The sequence below is a fragment of the Scomber japonicus genome, chromosome 18 (genome assembly GCF_027409825.1).
Source record: "Scomber japonicus isolate fScoJap1 chromosome 18, fScoJap1.pri, whole genome shotgun sequence".
Lineage (NCBI taxonomy): Eukaryota > Metazoa > Chordata > Actinopteri > Scombriformes > Scombridae > Scomber > Scomber japonicus.
This window is the reverse complement of record NC_070595.1, coordinates 28,474,785-28,495,803: the sequence shown is the minus strand read 5'-3', so window position 1 is coordinate 28,495,803 and position 21,019 is coordinate 28,474,785. Positions and strand designations below refer to the sequence as shown.

General features: G+C 42.2%; 1 protein-coding gene across 1 annotated transcript; it reads left to right on the top strand.

Annotated features, from left to right (window-relative positions):
• Nucleotides 1-9,932: 9,932 nt before the first annotated feature.
• LOC128379346 (uncharacterized) lies at nt 9,933-19,059 on the top strand. Its single transcript, XM_053338964.1, has 7 exons — nt 9,933-10,305; nt 10,352-10,830; nt 11,033-11,329; nt 12,081-12,190; nt 14,441-14,895; nt 18,443-18,460; nt 18,493-19,059. The coding sequence occupies exons 1-7, from the start codon at nt 9,933-9,935 to the stop codon at nt 18,966-18,968; spliced, it is 2,208 nt and encodes a 735-aa protein (XP_053194939.1). The 3' UTR covers nt 18,969-19,059.
• Nucleotides 19,060-21,019: the final 1,960 nt, after the last annotated feature.

Below are 21,019 nucleotides of genomic sequence, written 5' to 3'. Positions count from 1 at the left end.
CGTTTCTCCTCCTCCTCCTCCTCTCTCCGGCTCAGGCTGAGAGCCCCATCTGCTAAACGCCGACAGCGGGGTGTGAATGCTCCCCTACGCGGCCTGAGAGGGGCTACTGGCAGGCAGAGAGGAGGAGGAGGGAAGGAGGGAGGGAGGAGGGATTTTGGCAAAGGCTTGAAATGAGGAGAGAGGTTTGGAGGTTCAGAGGCAGCAGGGAGGAGGAGGAGGCCCTCATGTGGCCATAAGAGAGTCAACAGTTCAATTAAAGCATATAATATAATATAATATAATATAATATAATATAATATGATATAATATAATTAATATAATATAATATAATATAATATAATATAATATAATATATACACAGTGTGTCCACAAAGTCTTTTTACAATTAAAATAAAATAATAAATAAAATACAAAAGCAATGGATGAGATGTGTTAATCAGATTTGTTCTATGTACTCAGCGGTTATCAAAGTTTTTAATCACATTGCATTTTCTGTATTTCAGGTTGATGATGAAAGCTTCTGAGCTCATAGGGAGGGAGGAAGGAAGGAAGGAAGGAAGGAAGGAAGGAGATCGTAACGACTCATTAAAAGAAACGATTAACTCAGAGAGAGAGAAGTTGACGCTTATATACAAATTATTACTTCATTTAAAACCTGTAAATGTTTCCTGATCTCCATGGTTACCCAGATTCTTCTTCCTTCCTCTCTTCCTTCCTTACATTCTTCCTTCCTACCTCCCTTCCTTCCTTCCTCCCTCCCTTCCTTACCTTCTTCCTTCCTTCCTCCCTTCCTTACCTTCTTCCTTCCTTCCTCCCTTCCTTACCTTCTTCCTTCCTCTCTCCCTTCCTTCCTTCCTCTCTCCCTTCCTTCCTTACCTTCTTCCTTCCTTACCTTCTTCCTTCCTTCCTTCCTTCCTCTCTTCCTTCCTTCCTTCCCTTCTTCCTTCCTTCCTCCCTCTATTTCTTCCTTCCTTCCTTCCCTCTCTTTCTTCCTTCCTTACTCTTTCTTCCTTCCTTCCTTCCCTCCATCTTTTCTTCCTTCCTCTCTTTCTTCCTCCCTCCCTCCCTCCCTCTGTAAATGTGTCCTGGTCTCCATGGTTACCCAGATGAAATGTAATATTTAGAACAATAGTATTCCATTAGCTTTATTTAATATAAAAAGTTATAATGTAAGATCATGCCACACTAGTTGATATGGTGTTAGGAAGGAAGGAAGGAAGGAAGGAAGGAAGGAAGGAAGGAAGGATGTAAGATCATGCCAAACTAGTTGATATGGTGTTAGGTAGGAAGGAAGGAAGGAAGGAAAGAAGGAAGGAAGGATGTAAGATCATGCCAAACTAGTTGATACGGTTTTAACCTTCCTGTCGTCCTCCCGTCTGTTTTAACTGTTCCTTCTTTCCTTCCATCTGTCCTTCCTCCCTCCTCCCTTCCTTCTTTCCTCCGTCCTTCCTTCCTTCCTTCCTCCCTCCCCTCTTTCCTTCCCTCCTTCCATCTGTCCTTCCTCCCTCCCTCCCTCCTTCTCTTTCCTTTCTCCCTCCCTCCTTCCTTCTTTCCTCCTTCTTTCCTCCCTCCCTCCTTCCTTCTTTTATCCTTCTATCCTCCCTCCCTCCTTCTTCTTCTTTCCTCCTCCCTCCCTCCTTCCCTCCCTCCCTGTCTCCTTCCTTCTTTCCTCCTCCCTTCTTCCTCCCTCCCTCCCTTCCTTCTTCCCTCCCTCCCTCCCTTCCTTCCTTCTTCCCTCCCTCCCTTCTTCCCTCCCTCCTTCTTCCTTCCTCCCTTCTTCCCTCCCTCCTTCTTCCTTCCTCCCTTCCTTCTTCCCTTCCTTCTTCCTTCCTCCCTTCCTCCCTTCCTCCCTTCCTCCTTCCCTTCCTCCCTTCTTCCCTCCCTCCTTCCTTCTTCCCTCCCTCCTTCCCTCCCTCCCTCTCTCCCTTCCTTCTTTCCTCCTCCCTCCCTCTCTCCCTTCCTTCTTTCCTCCTCCCTCCCTCCTCCCTCCTTCCCTGCCTCCTTCTTTCCTCCTCCCTCCCTCTCTCTCTCTCTCTCTCCCTTCCTTCCTTCCTCCTCCCTCCCTCTCTCTCTCTCTCTCTGTCTCTCTCTCCCTTCCTTCCTTCTTCCTCTGTCCCTCCCTCTCTCCCTTCCTTCCTTCTTCCTTCCTCCCTCCTCCCTTCCTTCTTTCCTCCGTCCTTCCTTCCTTCCTTCCTCCCTCCCCTCTTTCCTTCCCTCCTTCCATCTGTCCTTCCTCCCTCCCTCCCTCCTTCTCTTTCCTTTCTCCCTCCCTCCTTCCTTCTTTCCTCCTTCTTTCCTCCCTCCCTCCTTCCTTCTTTTATCCTTCTATCCTCCCTCCCTCCTTCTTCTTCTTTCCTCCTCCCTCCCTCCTTCCCTCCCTCCCTGTCTCCTTCCTTCTTTCCTCCTCCCTTCTTCCTCCCTCCCTCCCTTCCTTCTTCCCTCCCTCCCTCCCTTCCTTCCTTCTTCCCTCCCTCCCTTCTTCCCTCCCTCCTTCTTCCTTCCTCCCTTCTTCCCTCCCTCCTTCTTCCTTCCTCCCTTCCTTCTTCCCTTCCTTCTTCCTTCCTCCCTTCCTCCCTTCCTCCCTTCCTCCTTCCCTTCCTCCCTTCTTCCCTCCCTCCTTCCTTCTTCCCTCCCTCCTTCCCTCCCTCCCTCTCTCCCTTCCTTCTTTCCTCCTCCCTCCCTCTCTCCCTTCCTTCTTTCCTCCTCCCTCCCTCCTCCCTCCTTCCCTGCCTCCTTCTTTCCTCCTCCCTCCCTCTCTCTCTCTCTCTCTCCCTTCCTTCCTTCCTCCTCCCTCCCTCTCTCTCTCTCTCTCTGTCTCTCTCTCCCTTCCTTCCTTCTTCCTCTGTCCCTCCCTCTCTCCCTTCCTTCCTTCTTCCTCCCTCCCTCCCTCCCTTCCTTCCTCTTCCCTCCCTCCCTCCCTCCCGTTTAAGCTCACCTTTTGAAGGAGGAGTTCATGGAGGATCACAGCTCGTCTTCTCATATGAAACATAAATAAATGAGTAAACTACATGACTTCATAAATGTCAAATAAACCTTAAAGTTCAGTCTCCAATGAAAAGAAATATAATTCAATATGATGAGCTTTTCCTCCTCCTCCTCCTCCTCCTCCTCCTCCTCCTCCTCCTCCTCCTCCTCCCATATAGCTCCTCTATATAACCTAAGGAAATGATTACTTCTTCATATATTATGTGTCTCCAGTCATGCAGTAAACACACCACACACACACACACACACACACACACACACACACACACACTCACCACACACCACACACACACTCCAACAGCCCTATTAATCTTGCTCTGCTCCATCTCTGCTCGCCTTCCAATACACTTTCCACCAGATTAGTCTGATTTCATGCATATTGCAGAGAAGTGCCAGAGATCTAAATGAATGAACATCTAAAAATAGACACCTTCCACCCTTTTCACTCATTTGCCCTCTCTCCCTTGTTACCCCCCCCTCTCTCCCTTGTTACCCCCCCCCCTCTCTCCCTTGTTACCCCCTCTCTCTCCCTTGTTACCCCCTCTCTCTCCCTTGTTACCCCCCCTCTCTCCCTTGTTACCCCCCCCTCTCTCCCTTGTTACCCCCCTCTCTCTCCCTTGTTACCCCCCCTCTCTCTCCCTTGTTACCCCCCCCCTCCCTTCCTTCCTTCCTTCCTTCCATCTGTCCTTCCTTCCTTCCTTCCATCCGTCTTTCCTCCCTTCCTTCCTTCCTTCCTTCCATCTGTCTTTCCTCCCTCCCTTCCTTCCATCTGTCTTCTCTTCCTTCCATCTGTCTTTCCTCCCTCTCTCCCTCCCTCCCTTCCTTCCTCCCTTCCTTCTGTCTTCTCTTCCTTCCATCTGTCTTTCCTCCCTCCCTTCCTTCCTTCCATCTGTCTTTCCTCCCTCTCTCCCTCCCTCCCTCCCTTCCTTCCTCCCTTCCTTCTGTCTTCTCTTCCTTCCATCTGTCTTTCCTCCCTCCCTTCCTTCCTTCCATCTGTCTTTCCTCCCTCCCTTCCTTCCTTCCTTCCTTCCTTCCATCTGTCTTCTCTTCCTTCCTTCTATCTGTCTTCTCTTCCTTCCATCTGTCTTTCCTCCCTTTTCACTCATTTGCCCTCTCTCCCTTGTTACCCCCCCCTCCCCCCTCCCCCCTCCCCTACTTTATTTAAGCTGTGATAGCACTGTGGCCGAAATATCTCGACAGCTATTCGAGATATCTGCTGGCTGTGAGATTTTGGTTCGTGTTCCCCAGAGGATGGATTTAAAACAGGGGTGTCAAACATGCGGCCCGTGGGCCAGAACTGGCCCACTGAGGGGTGCGATCCGGCCCCCTTTCCTTTCTGTGTTCTTTTCCTTCTTTCTGTCCTTCCTTCCTTCATCTGTTTCTTCCATCTGTCCTTCCTTCTATCTGTCTTTCCTCCCTCCCTTCCTCCCTTCCTTCTATCTGTCTTTCCTCCCTCCCTTCCTCCCTTCCTTCTATCTGTCTGTCCTTCCTTCCTTCCATCTGTCCTTCCTTCCTTCCTTCCTTCCTTCCTTCCTTCCTTCCTTCCTTCCTTCCTTCCTTCCTTCCTTCCTTCCTTCCTTCCTTCCTTCCTTCCTTCCTTCCTTCCTTCCTTCCTTCCTTCCTTCCTTCCTTCCATCTGTCTTCTCTTCCTTCCTTCCATCTGTCTTTCCTCCCTCCCGCCCTTCCTTCTATCTGTCTTCTCTTCCTTCCTTCCTCCCTTCCTTCCTTCTATCTGTCTTCTCTTCCTTCCATCTGTCTTTCCTCCCTCCCTTCCTTCTATCTATCTTCTCTTCCTTCCTTCCTTCCTTCCTTCCTTCCATCTGTCTTTCCTCCCTCCCTTCCTTCCTTCCTTCTATCGGTCTTCTCTTCCTTCCTTCCTTCCATCTGTCTTTCCTCCCTCCCTTCCTTCCTTCCTTCCTTCCATCTGTCTTTCCTCCCTCCCTTACTTCCTTACTTCCATCTGTCTTTCCTCCCTCCATCTTTTTAATGTGGGACGGATCACACATCAAATTGGTCCTTCCTTTTTTCCTTTCTTCCTTCCATCTGTCCTTCCTCCCTTTCTTCCTTCTGTTCTTCCATCCTTCCTTTGTTTCTTCCAGATTAATAATTACAGTATCATATTGTAATTTTACCTTAAAATGTTCTTTTCCACAGTAATAGTGTGTCTGCTTTGCTGTAGAAACACTATACATTACCGTGATATAAATTACTATAAGACCATTACAGTATACTACTAGGAATTTATTGCAATTATAAGCCAGTCATTTATTGTGAAATTACTGCAGTAGTAGATTTTTGGTTATTATTTTCGTCAGGGTAATGCAATCCATGTAAAGCTTGAAACTTGATGCAGTTAAATAATCCATCTACTGGATATTATTCAGTATATTACATGTAAAAATACACTGTAGTTGACACAGTATTGTTTTTGTACATTTGTGTCCCTGACTTATATATGACGTACTGTATCTATCTATCTATGCACTCAAATGTGAATGCGACCATTAATAAATAATGAAAACATGGGAACATATGAATTAATGATGTCTATATGCATATTCATTGCATATCATACATTCAACATAACTGTGTGTGAATAAATCAGGATCTACCTGAATATAAAAGCTCAATTCTGGTGGTGTGTCGAAGCCAAACCCAAACCAGTCATCTTCGCTCCACTATAACCACAATCTAAGCTAAGGTGGTGCTACAGGAAACAAGAGTCAACTAAATTCAAGGGGAGAACGGACTTCGACACACACGAGCTGCAACAAATCTACATGTGACAACGAGAGTATCCTCTCTGCACTCTTGGTCTACATCTTCCTTCAGCTCTCCGCTCACCAGCTTCATACTGCCAACTGTCTCTGAAATAAGTGGTCTCATTCATAAAGCCAAGTCATCTACCTGCCAGTTAGACCCACTACCTACCCACCTGGTCAAAAGCTGCCTACCTGCCCTGTCTGCGTTAATAACTGACATCATTCATTCCTCACTGACTTCTGGTGTTGTTCCATCATCACTAAAGACTGCTGCAATAACTCCTACACTCAAGAAACCTGGCGCCGATCCAAATGACTTGAACAACTTCCGTCCCATCTCTAACTTGCCATTTCTCTCCAAAATACTTGAAAGAACGGTTGCAGCTCAGATCCACACCCATCTGTCTGACAACAACCTTTATGAACAATTTCAGTCAGGCTTCCGTCCCCTCCACAGCACCGAGACAGCCCTAGTGAAAATCACCAACGACCTCCTGATGGCATCTGACTCTGGACTTCTCTCCATTCTGGTTCTCCTCGACCTGAGTGCAGCCTTTGACACCGTTTCTCATGAAATCCTCCTGGACAGATTAGCCTCCATTGGAATCACTGACATCCCACTGGCTTGGTTCACATCATATCTCTCTGACCGCACTCAGTTTGTTCAAATCAAAAACCTGAGATCTGGCTCCTCTCCAGTCTCTAGTGGTGTTCCCCAGGGCTCTGTCCTTGGCCCCCTCCTGTTCATTATTTATCTTCTGCCTCTTGGTCACATTCTCAGGAAATTTGACATACAATTCCACTGTTACGCTGATGATACCCAACTCTATCTTTCCACTAAGCCTACTTCCACTCTGCCACCCACAGCTCTATCCGACTGCTTACTGGAAATTAAATCATGGCTCTCACTAAATTTTCTTAAACTTAACGGCGAAAAAACTGAGGTCCTCCTCATTGGTACCAGATCAACCCTAGCAACACTCAACACTTTCTCCATGTCCATCGACAATACCACTGTTCCTCCATCCCCTCAAGTAAAGAGCCTGGGTGTCATCCTGGACAGCACACTATCTTTTGAAGCCCACATCAATAGCGTTACTCGGTCTGCATACTTCCATCTACGTAACATCAACCGTCTCCGTCCCTCACTTTCACCAACCTGCACCGCTATCCTGGTAAACACCCTGATCACATCTCGTCTGGACTACTGTAACTCTCTCCTCTTTGGTCTTCCGCGGAAATCTCTCCACAAACTCCAACTTGTACAGAACGCAGCCGCTCGTATCATAACTAGAACTCCCTTTATTGAACACATCACTCCTGCTCTGCAGCAACTTCACTGGCTCCCTATCAAATCCCGCATTGACTTTAAGATTCTACTCCTCACATTCAAGATCCTTCACAACCTGGCACCATCATACCTCTCTGAACTTATCCACATCTACACACCTTCTCGAACTCTCCGATCCTCCTCTGCTAACCAGCTCTTCGCTCCATCTGCCAACTTAACCACCATGGGGTCAAGAGCTTTCAGCCGATCAGCCCCCCGCCTATGGAACTCTCTCCCACCTGACATTCGCACTTCAGACTCTGTCTCTACCTTTAAATCCCGCCTGAAAACACACCTATTCAGAGTGGCCTACTCTATCTCCCTTTAACTATGCAATCTTCATTCTTGTTTATTATTATATTAATGCACTCTGAAGTCACGTTCATATTTATTTTTATTTTTATTTATCTATTTTATTTATTTTCTTTCTTTATTCTTTATCTCTGCACTAAATGTCACCTGATTTATATTGTTTGATGTACTGTTTTTGTGTTATGTGTGCCTTGTAAGGTGACCTTGAGTGCTTTGAAAGGCGCCTTTAAATAAAATGCATTATTATATCCCTGTATGCAGCATTAGTCACAAACCATCTCTCACTCTGTTTGGGTAACAACTCATGCTTAAGAGGCTAAATTTGGGTGAGTGTTTCATTTTATAACCGGGTGAGTCACAGCTCAGCGACAGAAGCAATGTCAACCCCATAAAGTGTAAATAACCGTGTTAATAAGGCAGCTGGCTACACACTGATTTAGCAGCTGAAGAGACCAAATCAGAGCTAAAAGAGAGTAAATGTTGGACTTGTATTCACCATGTGGACACTAACATGACTCCAAATGTCTCTGTGTAACTACCGGATGTGTAAAAAGGAAATTATATTTGCAAACATGTTCAACATATCAACTTCAAACCTGCTGCCAGCTTCCAGTTGCGTGCCCCAATTAGCCCTCCAGCATCTGGGCTTGAAGTGGCAAGTCTGGCTGAGACTTTTGGGAGATGGTAAGACGTCGTACACAGCCTTAATGGTGAAGCTTTGTTCTGACTGTCTATCTCCAGGAGATCTTCCTCTTCTCCGTTCCATCCTGTGTAATCCACTGGCCTTGCCTTGCTTGGGCGACAGCTTTTGTGCACCTTGCTGCTTCTTCTTGCTTGCGTACTTCCTGATCCACAAGCTGGTGTCTCTGGGGCAGAGTGGCCTTGTTCCAGGCTGTTGTGCTGATCCGATGTCCCAGTTTGGGCAACCAATGGATCACTGGAATCCATTACCATCATCTCCAGCCTTACCTTGGTGCACTTGTACTCCTTTAAAAGACTGAACGGGTAGCTCTATGACCCCTTTGCCATATAGCCGTAGACTGTTGAGGCATCTGGGAAGACCAAGCCACTTTTTTGCGTATGAGCTGGCCTGTCTCTCCAGTTTTGAGATTGGAACTTCATAAAGGGTTAGTGAACACATGTGATGGGGAAGGAGCCCAGAGCTTAAACTTGCCTGGGTGTGAAGGTCTATTGATGGTCTCCAGGCCGCTTACTACATCTCTTCTGAGCTGATCTGTATCTTTGAGGGAGGCATTATACCACCGACCGAGGCTCTTCACAGGCTTGTGAATATGATGCTTTGTCTTTCGTTTTTCATCATATTCAGCTTTTTGTAAACAGTGTTTTGAAATGATGATCAACAGTCACTTTCAACTTACACCACACAGCTCAAAGCTGCCAAATGGCCCACTGGATCCCTTTTAACTGCCAGCCTTAATCAAAGGCAAACCAAGTTGAATGCAGGAAATAAGTCTGTGAATAGGTCCTGGAAAGTCTGGCATGAAGTTGAAGAAAATCTGGCAAGGAGTGAGACAGGAGGTTTTATACTGACTTGATTACAGATTGGTTGCAGCTGAGTGCCCAGGTGAACAGGGTTAACTAATGAGGTGGGTGTGGCTGACTGGCAGGAGTGCAGCAGAGGTGGAGTGATTGGGAATTTACCTGAGCTGCAGGAAAAGAGCAGAACTGTGACACTTAATCTTCATTTTAGGCTCCTGACTGTTGGTGAGTTAAATTATTCCCTGTTAATCTTTACGATTTAAAAAAAAAATCAGCACTGTAACTAATGATTATTTCAATCATGGAAAAATCCTGTGCCTAACATCTTATTTTGTTCGACCAGCAGTCCAAAACTAAAAAAAACAAACAAAAAAAACCCTCAAATCACATTTTAGGAGCTGAAAGAGGACTGTGGATTTTGTCCTTCATAAAACTACTTTAATTTTCATTTGGGCTCCTGTCTGTTTTAATCCATTTTATTGGTATTCTGCATCATACAAAATATAGTCTTTTTGACATATGGAAACATACAGTCTGTTATCTATCCCCTCCCACTCTCACATCCTCTTGTCTAATGAATAGATAGATAATAGAAAAAAAAACTGTAGGCTTTACAGTTTTTTTACATTTTGTCCGATCAGGTGTCACAGCTGATCCCAGGGCCTTGAGCTGTACAGCTTACTGCGGTTTGCTATGGCAAGCCACATATTGCCATTAAACACAAAGTATAGCTGAAGCTGATGGGAATGTCAGTTTTGTAGATATTTGGTCGTGGATATTTGGTGTGTTTGGTGTAAATTAGCAGATGTTACCATGCAAAGGTTAACCATTAAAGGTCAGCATGTTAGCATGTTGATGTGAATATTTAGTTTCTTTGCATAAAATTCCTCTTAAGTCTTCACAGTTATAAATCTCTTTCTTACAGTGATACTGAGACCAACATGTACCAGCAACCACAGTTCCAATGGGTTGAAGATAACTTTACTCTGCCCATGGGAGTAGGTCGACTGGGCCTCTCAGAGTCAGCTGAAGGTCAAATAGTCATGTATCACGGCACCAACAGGGCAAACGTTGCATCCATCATGGCCTCAGGGTTTCACCGGTCTGATGACGGGTTGCTTGGCTCAGGCGTCTACCTCAGCAGCGATCTGAAGAAAGCGTGCTACTATCCCAATGGTCACCCTGAGTATGACAAAGTTGTCATCAAGGTCTTGGTTGACGTGGGGAGAGTGATCACCATCAGCGATATGGACCACCCACGTCGGAAGACCTGGCAGGACCCCAAATACGGTGAAGTGTTCGACACTGCCTGGATACCTCCAGGGTGTGGATTGGTGAGGGAGGTGGATTGTGTCCGGGATCCCAATCAAATCATGATCCTTGATATAATTCATCCACAACCAGTCCCACCTGGATGTGGACCTGGACATGGACATGGACATGGACATGGACATGGATATAGACATGGACCTGGTCATGGATATAGACATGGACCTGGTCATGGATATGGACATGGACCTGGATATAGACATGGACCTGGATATGGACATGGACATGGACCTGCATCTCGACATAGATATGGACATGGACCTAAACATAGTCATGGATATGGACATGGACCTGGACATAGTCATGGATATGGACATGGACCTGGACATAGTCATGGATATGGACCTGGTTATGGACATGGACATGGACCTGCTCATGGTCATGGATATGGACCTGGACCTGGATATGGACCTGGTTATAGACCTAGACCTAGACATGGACATGGTCATGGTCATGGATATGGACATAGATCTAGACCTAGACCTAGACCTGGACATGGACATGGTCATGGATATGGACATGGATATGGACATAGACCTAGACCTAGACATGGTCATGGATATGGACCTGAATATGGACATGGTCATGATCATGGTCATGGTCATGGTCATGGTCATGGTCATGGTCATGGTCATGGTCATGGACATGGACATGGACATGGACATGGTCGTGGATATGGACCTAGACATGGACCTGAATATGGACATGGGCAACAGGGCTACATGTGAAATTACAGGAAATTACATTTGTTTTTTTTTACTCTCTCATGGAAAATAAATTGGTCTTAAATATTAAATTGCTGTGTGATACTGAGACCAACATGTACCAGCAACAGCAGTTCCAGTGGGCTGAAGATAACTTTACTCTGCCCATGGGAGTAGGTCGACTGGGCCTCTCAGAGCCAGTTGAATGTCAACAGTACGTCATGTATCACGGCACCAACAGGGCAAACATTGCATCCATCCTGACCTATGGTTTTCACCAGTCTAAAGACGGGATGCCTAGCCCAGGCATCTACCTCAGCAGTGATCTGAAGAAAGCGCGCTACTATCCCAATGGTCACCCTGAGTATGACAAAGTCGTCTTTAGGGTCTTGATTGACGTGTGGAGAGTGATCACCATCAGTGATATGGACCACCCACGTCGGAAGACCTGTTAGGAGCGCAGATACCTCCAGGGTGTGGATTGTTGAGGGAGGTGGATTGTGTCTGGGATCCCAATAAAACCACAATCCTTGATATAATCCATTCACAACCACCTGGATACGGACATGGACCTGGACATGGACATGGATATGGTCCGCAGGGCTACATGTGAGCTCTATACAAATATTTTTCTATATTTTTATAAACACAAAATGACATTGCATTTTGTTACTCTCTCATTGTTACATGAAAAATAAATTGGTCGTCTTGAATATTAAATTTCTGTGTGATGGGTATATTTTTATTGTGAGATATTCATCTTTGAAACACCTGCTGCTACTGTATCTGAATATAATGAAGCTGACAAAAAATTTATTTGTGGTGTGTGGAGGATTTAAAACATGCCAAACAGCGATATCTTGGCTCAATTGTTGAGTGTCTATGGGATCAAATCACATAATTATGATCTATAAGCAGGCCCGGTTTCAGCCTAAACATCTTTATCATCTGGACCAAATAAAGTTTACAAACTGCATCATGTCCTGCAAATAAAAAGCAGCTGCTGCAGCAGAACTGAAGCTTAAGCAAATATAACCGGAATGGGATGCAGGTGTGTTTGCTCTCAGTGGTCAAACCTGTCTTTAATTAAATGTTTGCCACTCTTACGCAACTTATCTGTTACTGTGTGTGAACATGTGGGCTTTTTTTTTCTTGCAGGAAAAACATAACTGGGGAAGCCTGGAAAGTCCCTGGAGTCCCCCCCTTAGATTCAAGGCCCTAAAACCTCTGAAAACAGAACATGGCACTGCTGTGGTGACCACACCCATGTACTAAATTTGAACATGTCCTATTTGACTGTAAACGAAAGTCATGAAACAATGCAGGACGAGAAACGAAACTGAAAGAAGATGGATGTACATATATGGAAATTCCTCCCAAAGTCTGAAACTCTTTATATTGGCCACTTCTAAGCGAGCGTTCATTTACTGCCTGAACTCAGGGACCAACACAAGACTGGAGAGAGGTACGTGAAACACTCTTTGTTGTCCTGAGTTTTTACATAAAGTACAAAAAAAATAATGTTAGACAGCGTGGTCTCTAGCTCTCTTTTTATTAGTGGATCATGCTGACACGTCTGACTCAACAAAAAAGCTTCCTGACTCTTGAAAGCACTTTTTTTTATCTTTGCTGGCATGAATGATCAGAACGGAGATTTCCTCTAAACTTGAAGCGTGACTACACTGTTATATATGTAATGATGAATAGATTTGGTCAGTTTGTTTAACTTCCTCACCATAATGAAAAAAGTTATCTCAAACAACAAGAAAAATCATCAAGTCATAAGAGAAATATCATGTCATGTTAAAACAAGTAGTAAGATGTGGCTTTTCTGTATACAGACACTCACAATAGAAGTACCTAATAATTTGAGAAAATTTTAATAAATTTAAAAAAAATCTTAAATCTTTTTTTTTAAATATATTTTTATTGAAGGACAAATAGGAATTATACAGAAGAAAATACAGGTTTGCATTTATCCTTCAGGTTTTTCATTTAACCAACATAACAAACAAAAAAACTTCAACCCTCTTCTCTCCACTGCTCCCCCCACCCACCACCCCCCGAGAAGAGGGAAGCAAAGAAAAAAAAGGAGAGAAACAAAGCAAACAATAAAAGCCAGGAAATGACGGTAGTGGGTAGTGACAGTCTAAGTACATGAAAAGGATAGCTATGACTCAAGTGGTAGGTGCATCACACCGGGCTTGGGCTAGCTCTCTAACCTCTTCCTATTTGTCAAGCAAAGGTTGCCATGTTCTTTGGAAGACTGTCTTTGTTAACAATCTTATACCGGAGTCTTTCCATATGCATTACATTACCTAATTCCCTGGAATTGGGGTCTGTTCTCTGATTTCCACTGTTGTAGAATAAGGCACTTGGCCAACAAAGTGCAGAGGGAAATGGCTTCTCATAGGTTGTAATGGAGGCATAATACTTCACTGAGCCAAAAATGGCTAAGAGTGGGTCAGGTGGAATGGTCTTTTGGAAAGCATTTGATGTGTAATTAAAAATAAGAGACTAGAAAGAAGTTAGGTTTGAACAAGACCAGAACTGATGGGTAAGTGTTCCAGTTTTAATCATTACTTTGATTAAAAAAAATCTTCTTAATGTGAAGACAATTCTTACTAAGGGTGATCATTCATACATTTTCATTCTATAAATACTGTATCCATAGGGCAATTAAGAGTATGTTTATACTGATATGATATAATATTACTGTATATTGTAAAAACACCTGAACAGATCACCAATCTATAAAGAGCTACAAACATTTTACAGTCTCTTAATTTGCGTATTGTGACTTTTGGACCCAGTAAACACAACACCTGAATTTTATTCTGTATCTTGGATAAAAACTACTTAAACTGGCAGAAACCATCTATGCAAAAAACATTTTTTAACATGTAATTAGATTATTTTTAAATTTGGCTCATGTCCCATCTGCTAACATGGATGGAAATGGGTTTATGACCTATACTGCAACCGACCACCAGGGGGCGATCAAACCTTTTGGCTCCACTGTTATGGAGCTGTCATGATGTCCATATTTATATACAGTGGACAGGCTGCACTTCAGCCCAACTGTGCTTTGAGCTACATAACACCAGCATGCTACGCTCACAGTGACAATGTTAGCAAGCTGATGTTTAGCAGTCATTAATAATGTATTGGAAACATTACAAACCTGACCTGATGGTAATATCAACTTCATGGTGGTGCTCGAAGAAAAGCACTTTGTGTTTGGTGCTAATTAGCAAATGTTGCCATGAAAACACACAAAACTACCCATTAACCATCAGCATGTGTATATTGTTAGCATGTTAGCATGATGAATTTAGCATTTAGCTCTCTGTTTCATGTCTAGGCTAACAGTTTTCCTTTTTCTGGTTAGTTTTCATGTTAAACTTTTACTATATTTCTCTGAATCATGTCCTAATTCTCTTCTTTCATTCCTGTATGACTTTAATTTGCAGTGAAATCCTTCTGAAGTCTTTACACTTCTCTTCTCTTTCCCACAGTAACATTGAGATCAACATGTACCGTGCACAGTTCCAGTGGGCTGAAGATGACTTCGACCTGCCTGAGGGAGTAAGTCGACTGGGCCTCTCGGCACCAATTGATGGTAAAAAGTACGTCATGTACCACGGCACCACCAAAGAAAGTGCTGAAGCCATCATGCGCTCAGGTTTTCACCAGTCATCAGGCGGGATGCTCGGCCCAGGCGTCTACCTCAGCAGAGATCTGAATAAAGCTAGCCGCTATCCCATTGATCACCCTGAGCATGACAAAGTCGTCATTAAAGTCTCGGTCAATGTAGGGAAAGTGATCGCCATCAATTATCAGGGCCACCCACGTCAGAAGACCTGGCATGACTATGGATACGACACCGCCTGGGTACCTCCCAACTGTGGAATGGTGAAAAGCGGTTTGGAGGAGGATTGTGTCTGGGATCCCAATCGAGTTAAAATCATTAGTAAGATCAAACCACGACCAGTCCAATCTGGATATGGTGCACAGGGCTACAAGTGAGCTCTACAAGCTGTTACAAAATCCATTTATTTTGTATGTTCAAATATATTTTTATATATTTGTATAAAAAGGAAATTACATCTGCATTTTTTACTCTGTCATTGTAACATGGAAAATAAATTGGTCTTAAATCTTAAATTGCTGTGTGATGGGTATATTTTCACCTTTGAAGCATCTGCTGCCACCTGAATACAATGCAGCTGACAATAATTTAGTGTGTGGAGGATTTAAAACACATTTGGAAATACTTAAAAGTTATGTTAAACAGCAATATCAGTCTACATTGGTTCAGTTGTTGAGTCTCTTTGGGATCAAATAACATTATCATGATCTATAGGCCCAGTTTCAGCCTGATATACTTGAGGGGGTTGGTAGAAATAAGAGGAGGGCAGTACTTTTAAAAATCGGTGCAATCTAAACCATGAAACAAACTGGAGGAAGTTATGATGGTTGAATGCTTTTTACACCAGACTTTAGTTTAGAAGAGGTTTGATACCTGTATGAACCCGTAGAAGCCATTATTGACTTTTGATATGAACACTACACATTGTTTATATGTTCACATTTAACTGTATGGGCAACTAGTTATAGTTAAAAGTGGTGGGCAATATTAGTGACAAGTAAGAAGAGGTATGGCGGAAAAATGTACTTTAATAAGACGTTACAGTGCCTTTTATTTATTGAATCCATACATTGAATGTTGTTTTTGCATAAATTGAACTAGTTGTGAGTTAAAGTTGAAGTATGTAACTCTGACACCAAGTGTTTAGAAATGGTACTGTGGCCCACGTTAAAAACACTGGAGAGAGCTGTTACTCCTCGCCCCCTCCCTGCCAGAGTCTACTTCACGCAGGTTGCCAGTTGTTGGACGTGATCCTGCATATCCTCCTCCGTATCAGCGGGTGCAGCTGAGTGCTGTATGACGCTGTAACCGTCTCCATGTTTCAAAGGCATCTCCTATACATACCCTGGTTTTGTTTCTCAAATTGTCGCGATGTATTTGAGAGTCATAATGAGGCTTTTTTGGTTTTGTAACATCAGACTGCAGCTCAGTGGCAACTGGCAACCTGGATGCTGAAACACTACTGACTTGGTGATTGGTAGCTAGGTGGTGGGTGGAGCTTTTCAATTGTGAATATTCTGGCTGGACTACGACTGTCAGTGATATCAGTGTTTGAAATGAACATGATTCCTTAATGTCTGGTGATATTTGGGGCCATTTTATGATTACTTGGAATATATTTGTTACATACACCTACTTTAAATGATATGGCTGCCTTTTTCTATATTTTTTTTTTATTGTCAAGAAATCTCAGCTGTTCCACACATCACATATTGGATCTTCCTAGAACCACAACCATCAAGTTAAAAATCAGTTTGGTGATTTTCTATATCTTTCTTATTGTCAACAGATATCATGTTTTAGACCAAAACCAGTAATAAACTGAACTACTAACAAGTATTGTGTGTTTATATCAAAGTCTGATATATCTTATTCTTCCCTTATCGTCCAAAAACGGTTAAAAACACATCAGTGAGTCACACAGCTGCACTGGGTGACATGTTCCTTCATTATGAAGAGTTTGGTCATGTTGGTTTGTTAAGAAACGGCTCCAAAGAGTAGTTCTATGTACTGTAAAGTGGACGACACTGAGCATGTGCAGGAATTAGCTTGTTGTGCTGCATATGACAACATGTGGACTTTGTACTACATTGTACATTTTTCAATAAGCTTCAGTACAAAGTCAGGAGATTGTGATATGTAGCAGAGAAAGAACTGAGGAGCTGCATCAATATTCATTTAATAATAAGATATTCCAGTACAGCCATAGAATATAAATATAGACCTGGAAATGTTTCTTCTTTTGAATCACTTCTTTAAAAAACTGCTTTTTAGTGAAGTATTATGTTTTTTTGTTTTTTTACTGTGTTCTGCTTTTTGTAAAGGACTTCATAACTGTCTCTTTGACCTCTGGCCCTCTACGCAACACTGATGTGACACAAGTTGTTATTTTTTCTCCTCATCCTTCCAGACCTGCTCCTGCTCCTTCCCCTTCTTATCTTTATTACCTGGACCACATAAAGTTTACAATCTGCTTCATGTCCTGGAAATGAATCGAAACTTAAGGAGATATGTCAGTGACGTGATTCAAGTGTGTGTGCTCTCAGTTGTCAAGCCTGTTTCCTTTTTGATATTTATGTTTTTAATTAAATGTGTCACACTGCCAGAAGCTCACCTGGGCAACTTTTTAAAATGTTTGGCAGGAAAAACATAACTGAAGAAACGTTTAAAGTCCCTGGAGTTGGATCCTGCTCAGATTCAAGGCCCTAAAACCTCTGATATCAGCCACTGGGTGGACAGAACACGTCACAGCTGTAGTGAGAACACCTGTGTATTACATTTAAACGTGTTACCTGACTATGTACGAGAGCCATAAAACAATGCAAGACGAGAAACGAAACTTAGAGAAGATGGATGTACATATATGGTATTTCCTCCCAAAGCCTGAGGTTCTTTATATTGGCCACTTCTAAGCCAACGTTCATTTACTGCCTGCACTCAGGGACCAACACAAGACCGGAGAGAGGTACGTGAAACAGAGTCTGAGTTTTTACATAAAGTACAAAAAAATACTGTGTTAGACAGCGTGGTCTTCATCTCTCTTTTTATTAGTGAATCATGTTGACACGTCTGATTCAATAAGAAAAGCTTCCTGACTTATGAAAGCACTTTTTTCTGGTCTTTAGTCGCCTGAATGATCAGAACAGAGATTTCTTCTGAACTTAAAGTGTGACTAACTTTTATATAAGTAATGCTGTCACCTTAACAAGAACATATTTGTTCCTCCTCATCACAATGAGAAAAGTAACCTCAAACAACAAGAGGAAGAAGTTGTCATAAGATGAATATCTTGTTAAAACAAGTACATTCTTTATTATGAGGAAACAAGGCGGGTGTTTGAAATGTGACACTGTATATGTGACTTGTAAAATAGGATATAGTTGAATGTTTGAATGAATTGATCAAATCATACTTTAAATTCTGCTTTTACTAAGTAACTTGCATGTGGCTGTTAGACACTCTGCATCTCTATGAGAGACACAACTGAGCCCATCAGATGTGTTTGTCATAATGAAAGCACCTAATAAAGAAACTTTAATCATTATTGTGATACATATATTTCTTAATGTGAAGATTTATTTACTTATATATATTTACCAAGGCTGACATTTACATAATTATAAATTATGTGAAAAAAAACCCATTTTAATTCAGGTCGGAGTTGATCATTTATACATTTTCCTTCTATAAATACTGTATCCAGAGTATGTTTATACTGACATGAGATGATATTACACTGTAAAAAACACACCTGAACTGTCCTAAATTTCTTGTTTCATTCCTGTATTATTTTTATTTGCAGTGATGTTTAGTTTGTTTGTATGAAATCTTTCTGAAGCATTTACACTTATAAATCTCTTTCCCACAGTGATACTGAGACCAACATGTCCCGTCAAACACAGTTCCAGTGGGCTGAAGATGACTTCGACCTGCCTGAGGGAGTAGGCCGACTGGGCCTCTCGGCACCAATTGATGGTAAAAAGTATGTCATGTACCACGGCACCACCAAAGAAAGTGCTGAAGCCATCATGCGCTCAGGTTTTCACCAGTCTTCAGGCGGGATGCTCGGCCCAGGCGTCTACCTCAGCAGAGATCTGAATAAAGCTAGCCGCTATCCCCTCAAACACCCTGAGCATGACAGAGTCGTCATTAAAGTCTCGGTCAATGTGGGGAAAGTGATCCGCATCAATTATCAGGGCCACCCACGTCAGAAGACCTGGCAGGACTCCAGATACGGCCCGGTGTTCGACACCGCCTGGGTACCTCCTAAATGTGGAATGGTGCCAAGCGGTTTGGAGGAGGATTGTGTCTGGGATCCCAATCGAATCAAAATCCTTAGTAAGATCAAACCACGACCAGCCCAATCTGGATATGGTGCACAGGGCTACATGTGAGCTCTACAAGCTGTTACTAAATCCATTTATTTTGTATGTTGAAATATATTTTTATATATTTGTATAAAAAGGAAATTACATCTGCATTTTTTTACTCGTTGTTACATGGAAAATAAATTGGTCTTAAATCTTAAATTGCTGTGTGATGGGTATATTTTTTCACCTTTGAAGCATCTGCTACCACCTGAATACAATGCAGCTGACAATAATTTCATTTGCAGTGTGCGAAGGATTTAAAACATATTTGGAAATACTTAAAAGTTACGTCAAACAGTAATATCAGTCTACATTGGTTCAGTTGTTGAGTGTCTTTGGGATCAAATAACATTATCATGATCTATAGGCCCAGTTTCAGCCTGATATACTTGAGAGGGTTGGTAGAAATAATAGGAGGGCAGTACTTTTAAAAATTGGTGCAATCTAAACCATGAAACAAACTGGAGGAAGTTATGATGGTTGTGGTTTTTACACCAGACTTTAGTTTAGAAGAGGTTTGATACTTGTATGAACCCGTAGAAGTCATTATTGACTTTTGATATGAACACTACACATTGTTTATATGTTCACATTTGACTGTATGGGCAACTAGTTATATTACTCCCTCCAGTACAAGGCGTGCTTGTAGATACGGGCATTTATTGCATCCATACCGTCAACATGCCGTGAGAACTGGATGAATACAAAATACAAAATTATACATTTACAGACATAAATTCTCTCAGAGAATAATAATTTACTACTAAATAGATATGTCACAAACAAAATGCATCTTACATCATTATTTTAACTATAAGACAAAGCTACTTAACTAATGAATAATTAGCATTGAAGCTTCGGTAAGGTAACATGCAGGTATCACGTGAACGCAAATAATACAAACACAAATAAACGTGCATACCTCATTGGCCGCGTGAACTAAAGGGGAAAGAAAATGAACCTCCAGACTTATAAGTCTTCACACTTCAACACAGCAAGCAACCCTTCAGTGACCATCCTCTCTGCCAAAACCAAACTTTTTCCAGGTGTGGTCCTGCTCAGTGCGCAACCAACAAAACAGTCCCACCCTCAACAACACAAAGAACTTTTGTTCCGCTATTAAAATATTACACAGCTCTTTTATTATATGTTTTATGTGTATATTCTAACTTATATTCATGTTAATAAGAAAAATAAATATATTTTTAACCAAACAAAATTATTCTAATTTTTAACTTAAATTATTAAATGAACTTAAATTGTATGACTAACTCTGATGACAGCTACAAGTTATAGTTAAAAGTGAGTGTGCAATATTAGTGACAAGTAATAAGAGGCGTGGCAGAAGTATTAAACACCTTACAGTGTCATTTATTTATTGAATCCATCCATTGAATGTTGGTTTTTGCCTAAATTGAACTAGTTGTTTACCATAAAGTGTGAGTTAAAGGATATGGCTGCCATTTTTCTATATTTTTCTTATTGTCAAGAAATCTCAACTATTCCACACATCAGTTTCACACAGCACTGACTGGTTCCTGGTAGGGCTGGGCAATAAATCAATATTATATTGATATTATCATATTTTATAGATATAATCTTAGATTGTGAATATCGTAATAATCATAATAAGTGTTGTCTTTTCCCACTTTTAAAGGCTGCGTTACAGTAAAACTGTAATTTTCTGATCTTAACAGACAGTTCTATTATCTGCCTTTATCCACTTAGTCATTACATCCACATGAAGGAAGATTATATATCAAAAATCTCATTGCATAAATATTTTGTGAAAGCACCAATAGTCATTTCTATAATATTGTCAATATATTGATATTGAGATATTTGGTCAAAAATATCATGACATTTGATTCTGCCCGTGTCACTCAGCCCTAGTCCCTGGAGTATTAAGCCTGGAGTTGGACTTTGCTCAGATTCAAGGCCCTAAAACCTCTGATGTCATTCACTGGCAGGACAGAATACGTCAATGCTGTGGTGAAAACACCTGTGTATTCAAATTAAACACCGCCTACCTGACTATGTACTAAAATCATAAAACAACGACAACAAACAAACAA

Bases quoted from the DNA above. Each gene is read 5' to 3' on its own strand.
- LOC128379346 (XM_053338964.1), top strand. From the start codon at position 9,933: ATGTATCACGGCACCAACAGGGCAAACGTTGCATCCATCATGGCCTCA. The intron at 11,330-12,080 runs GTGATCACCATC...TTTTTCTTGCAG, and splicing joins TCTTGATTGACGTGTGGAGA to GAAAAACATAACTGGGGAAG. The intron at 12,191-14,440 runs GTACTAAATTTG...TCTTTCCCACAG, and splicing joins GCTGTGGTGACCACACCCAT to TAACATTGAGATCAACATGT.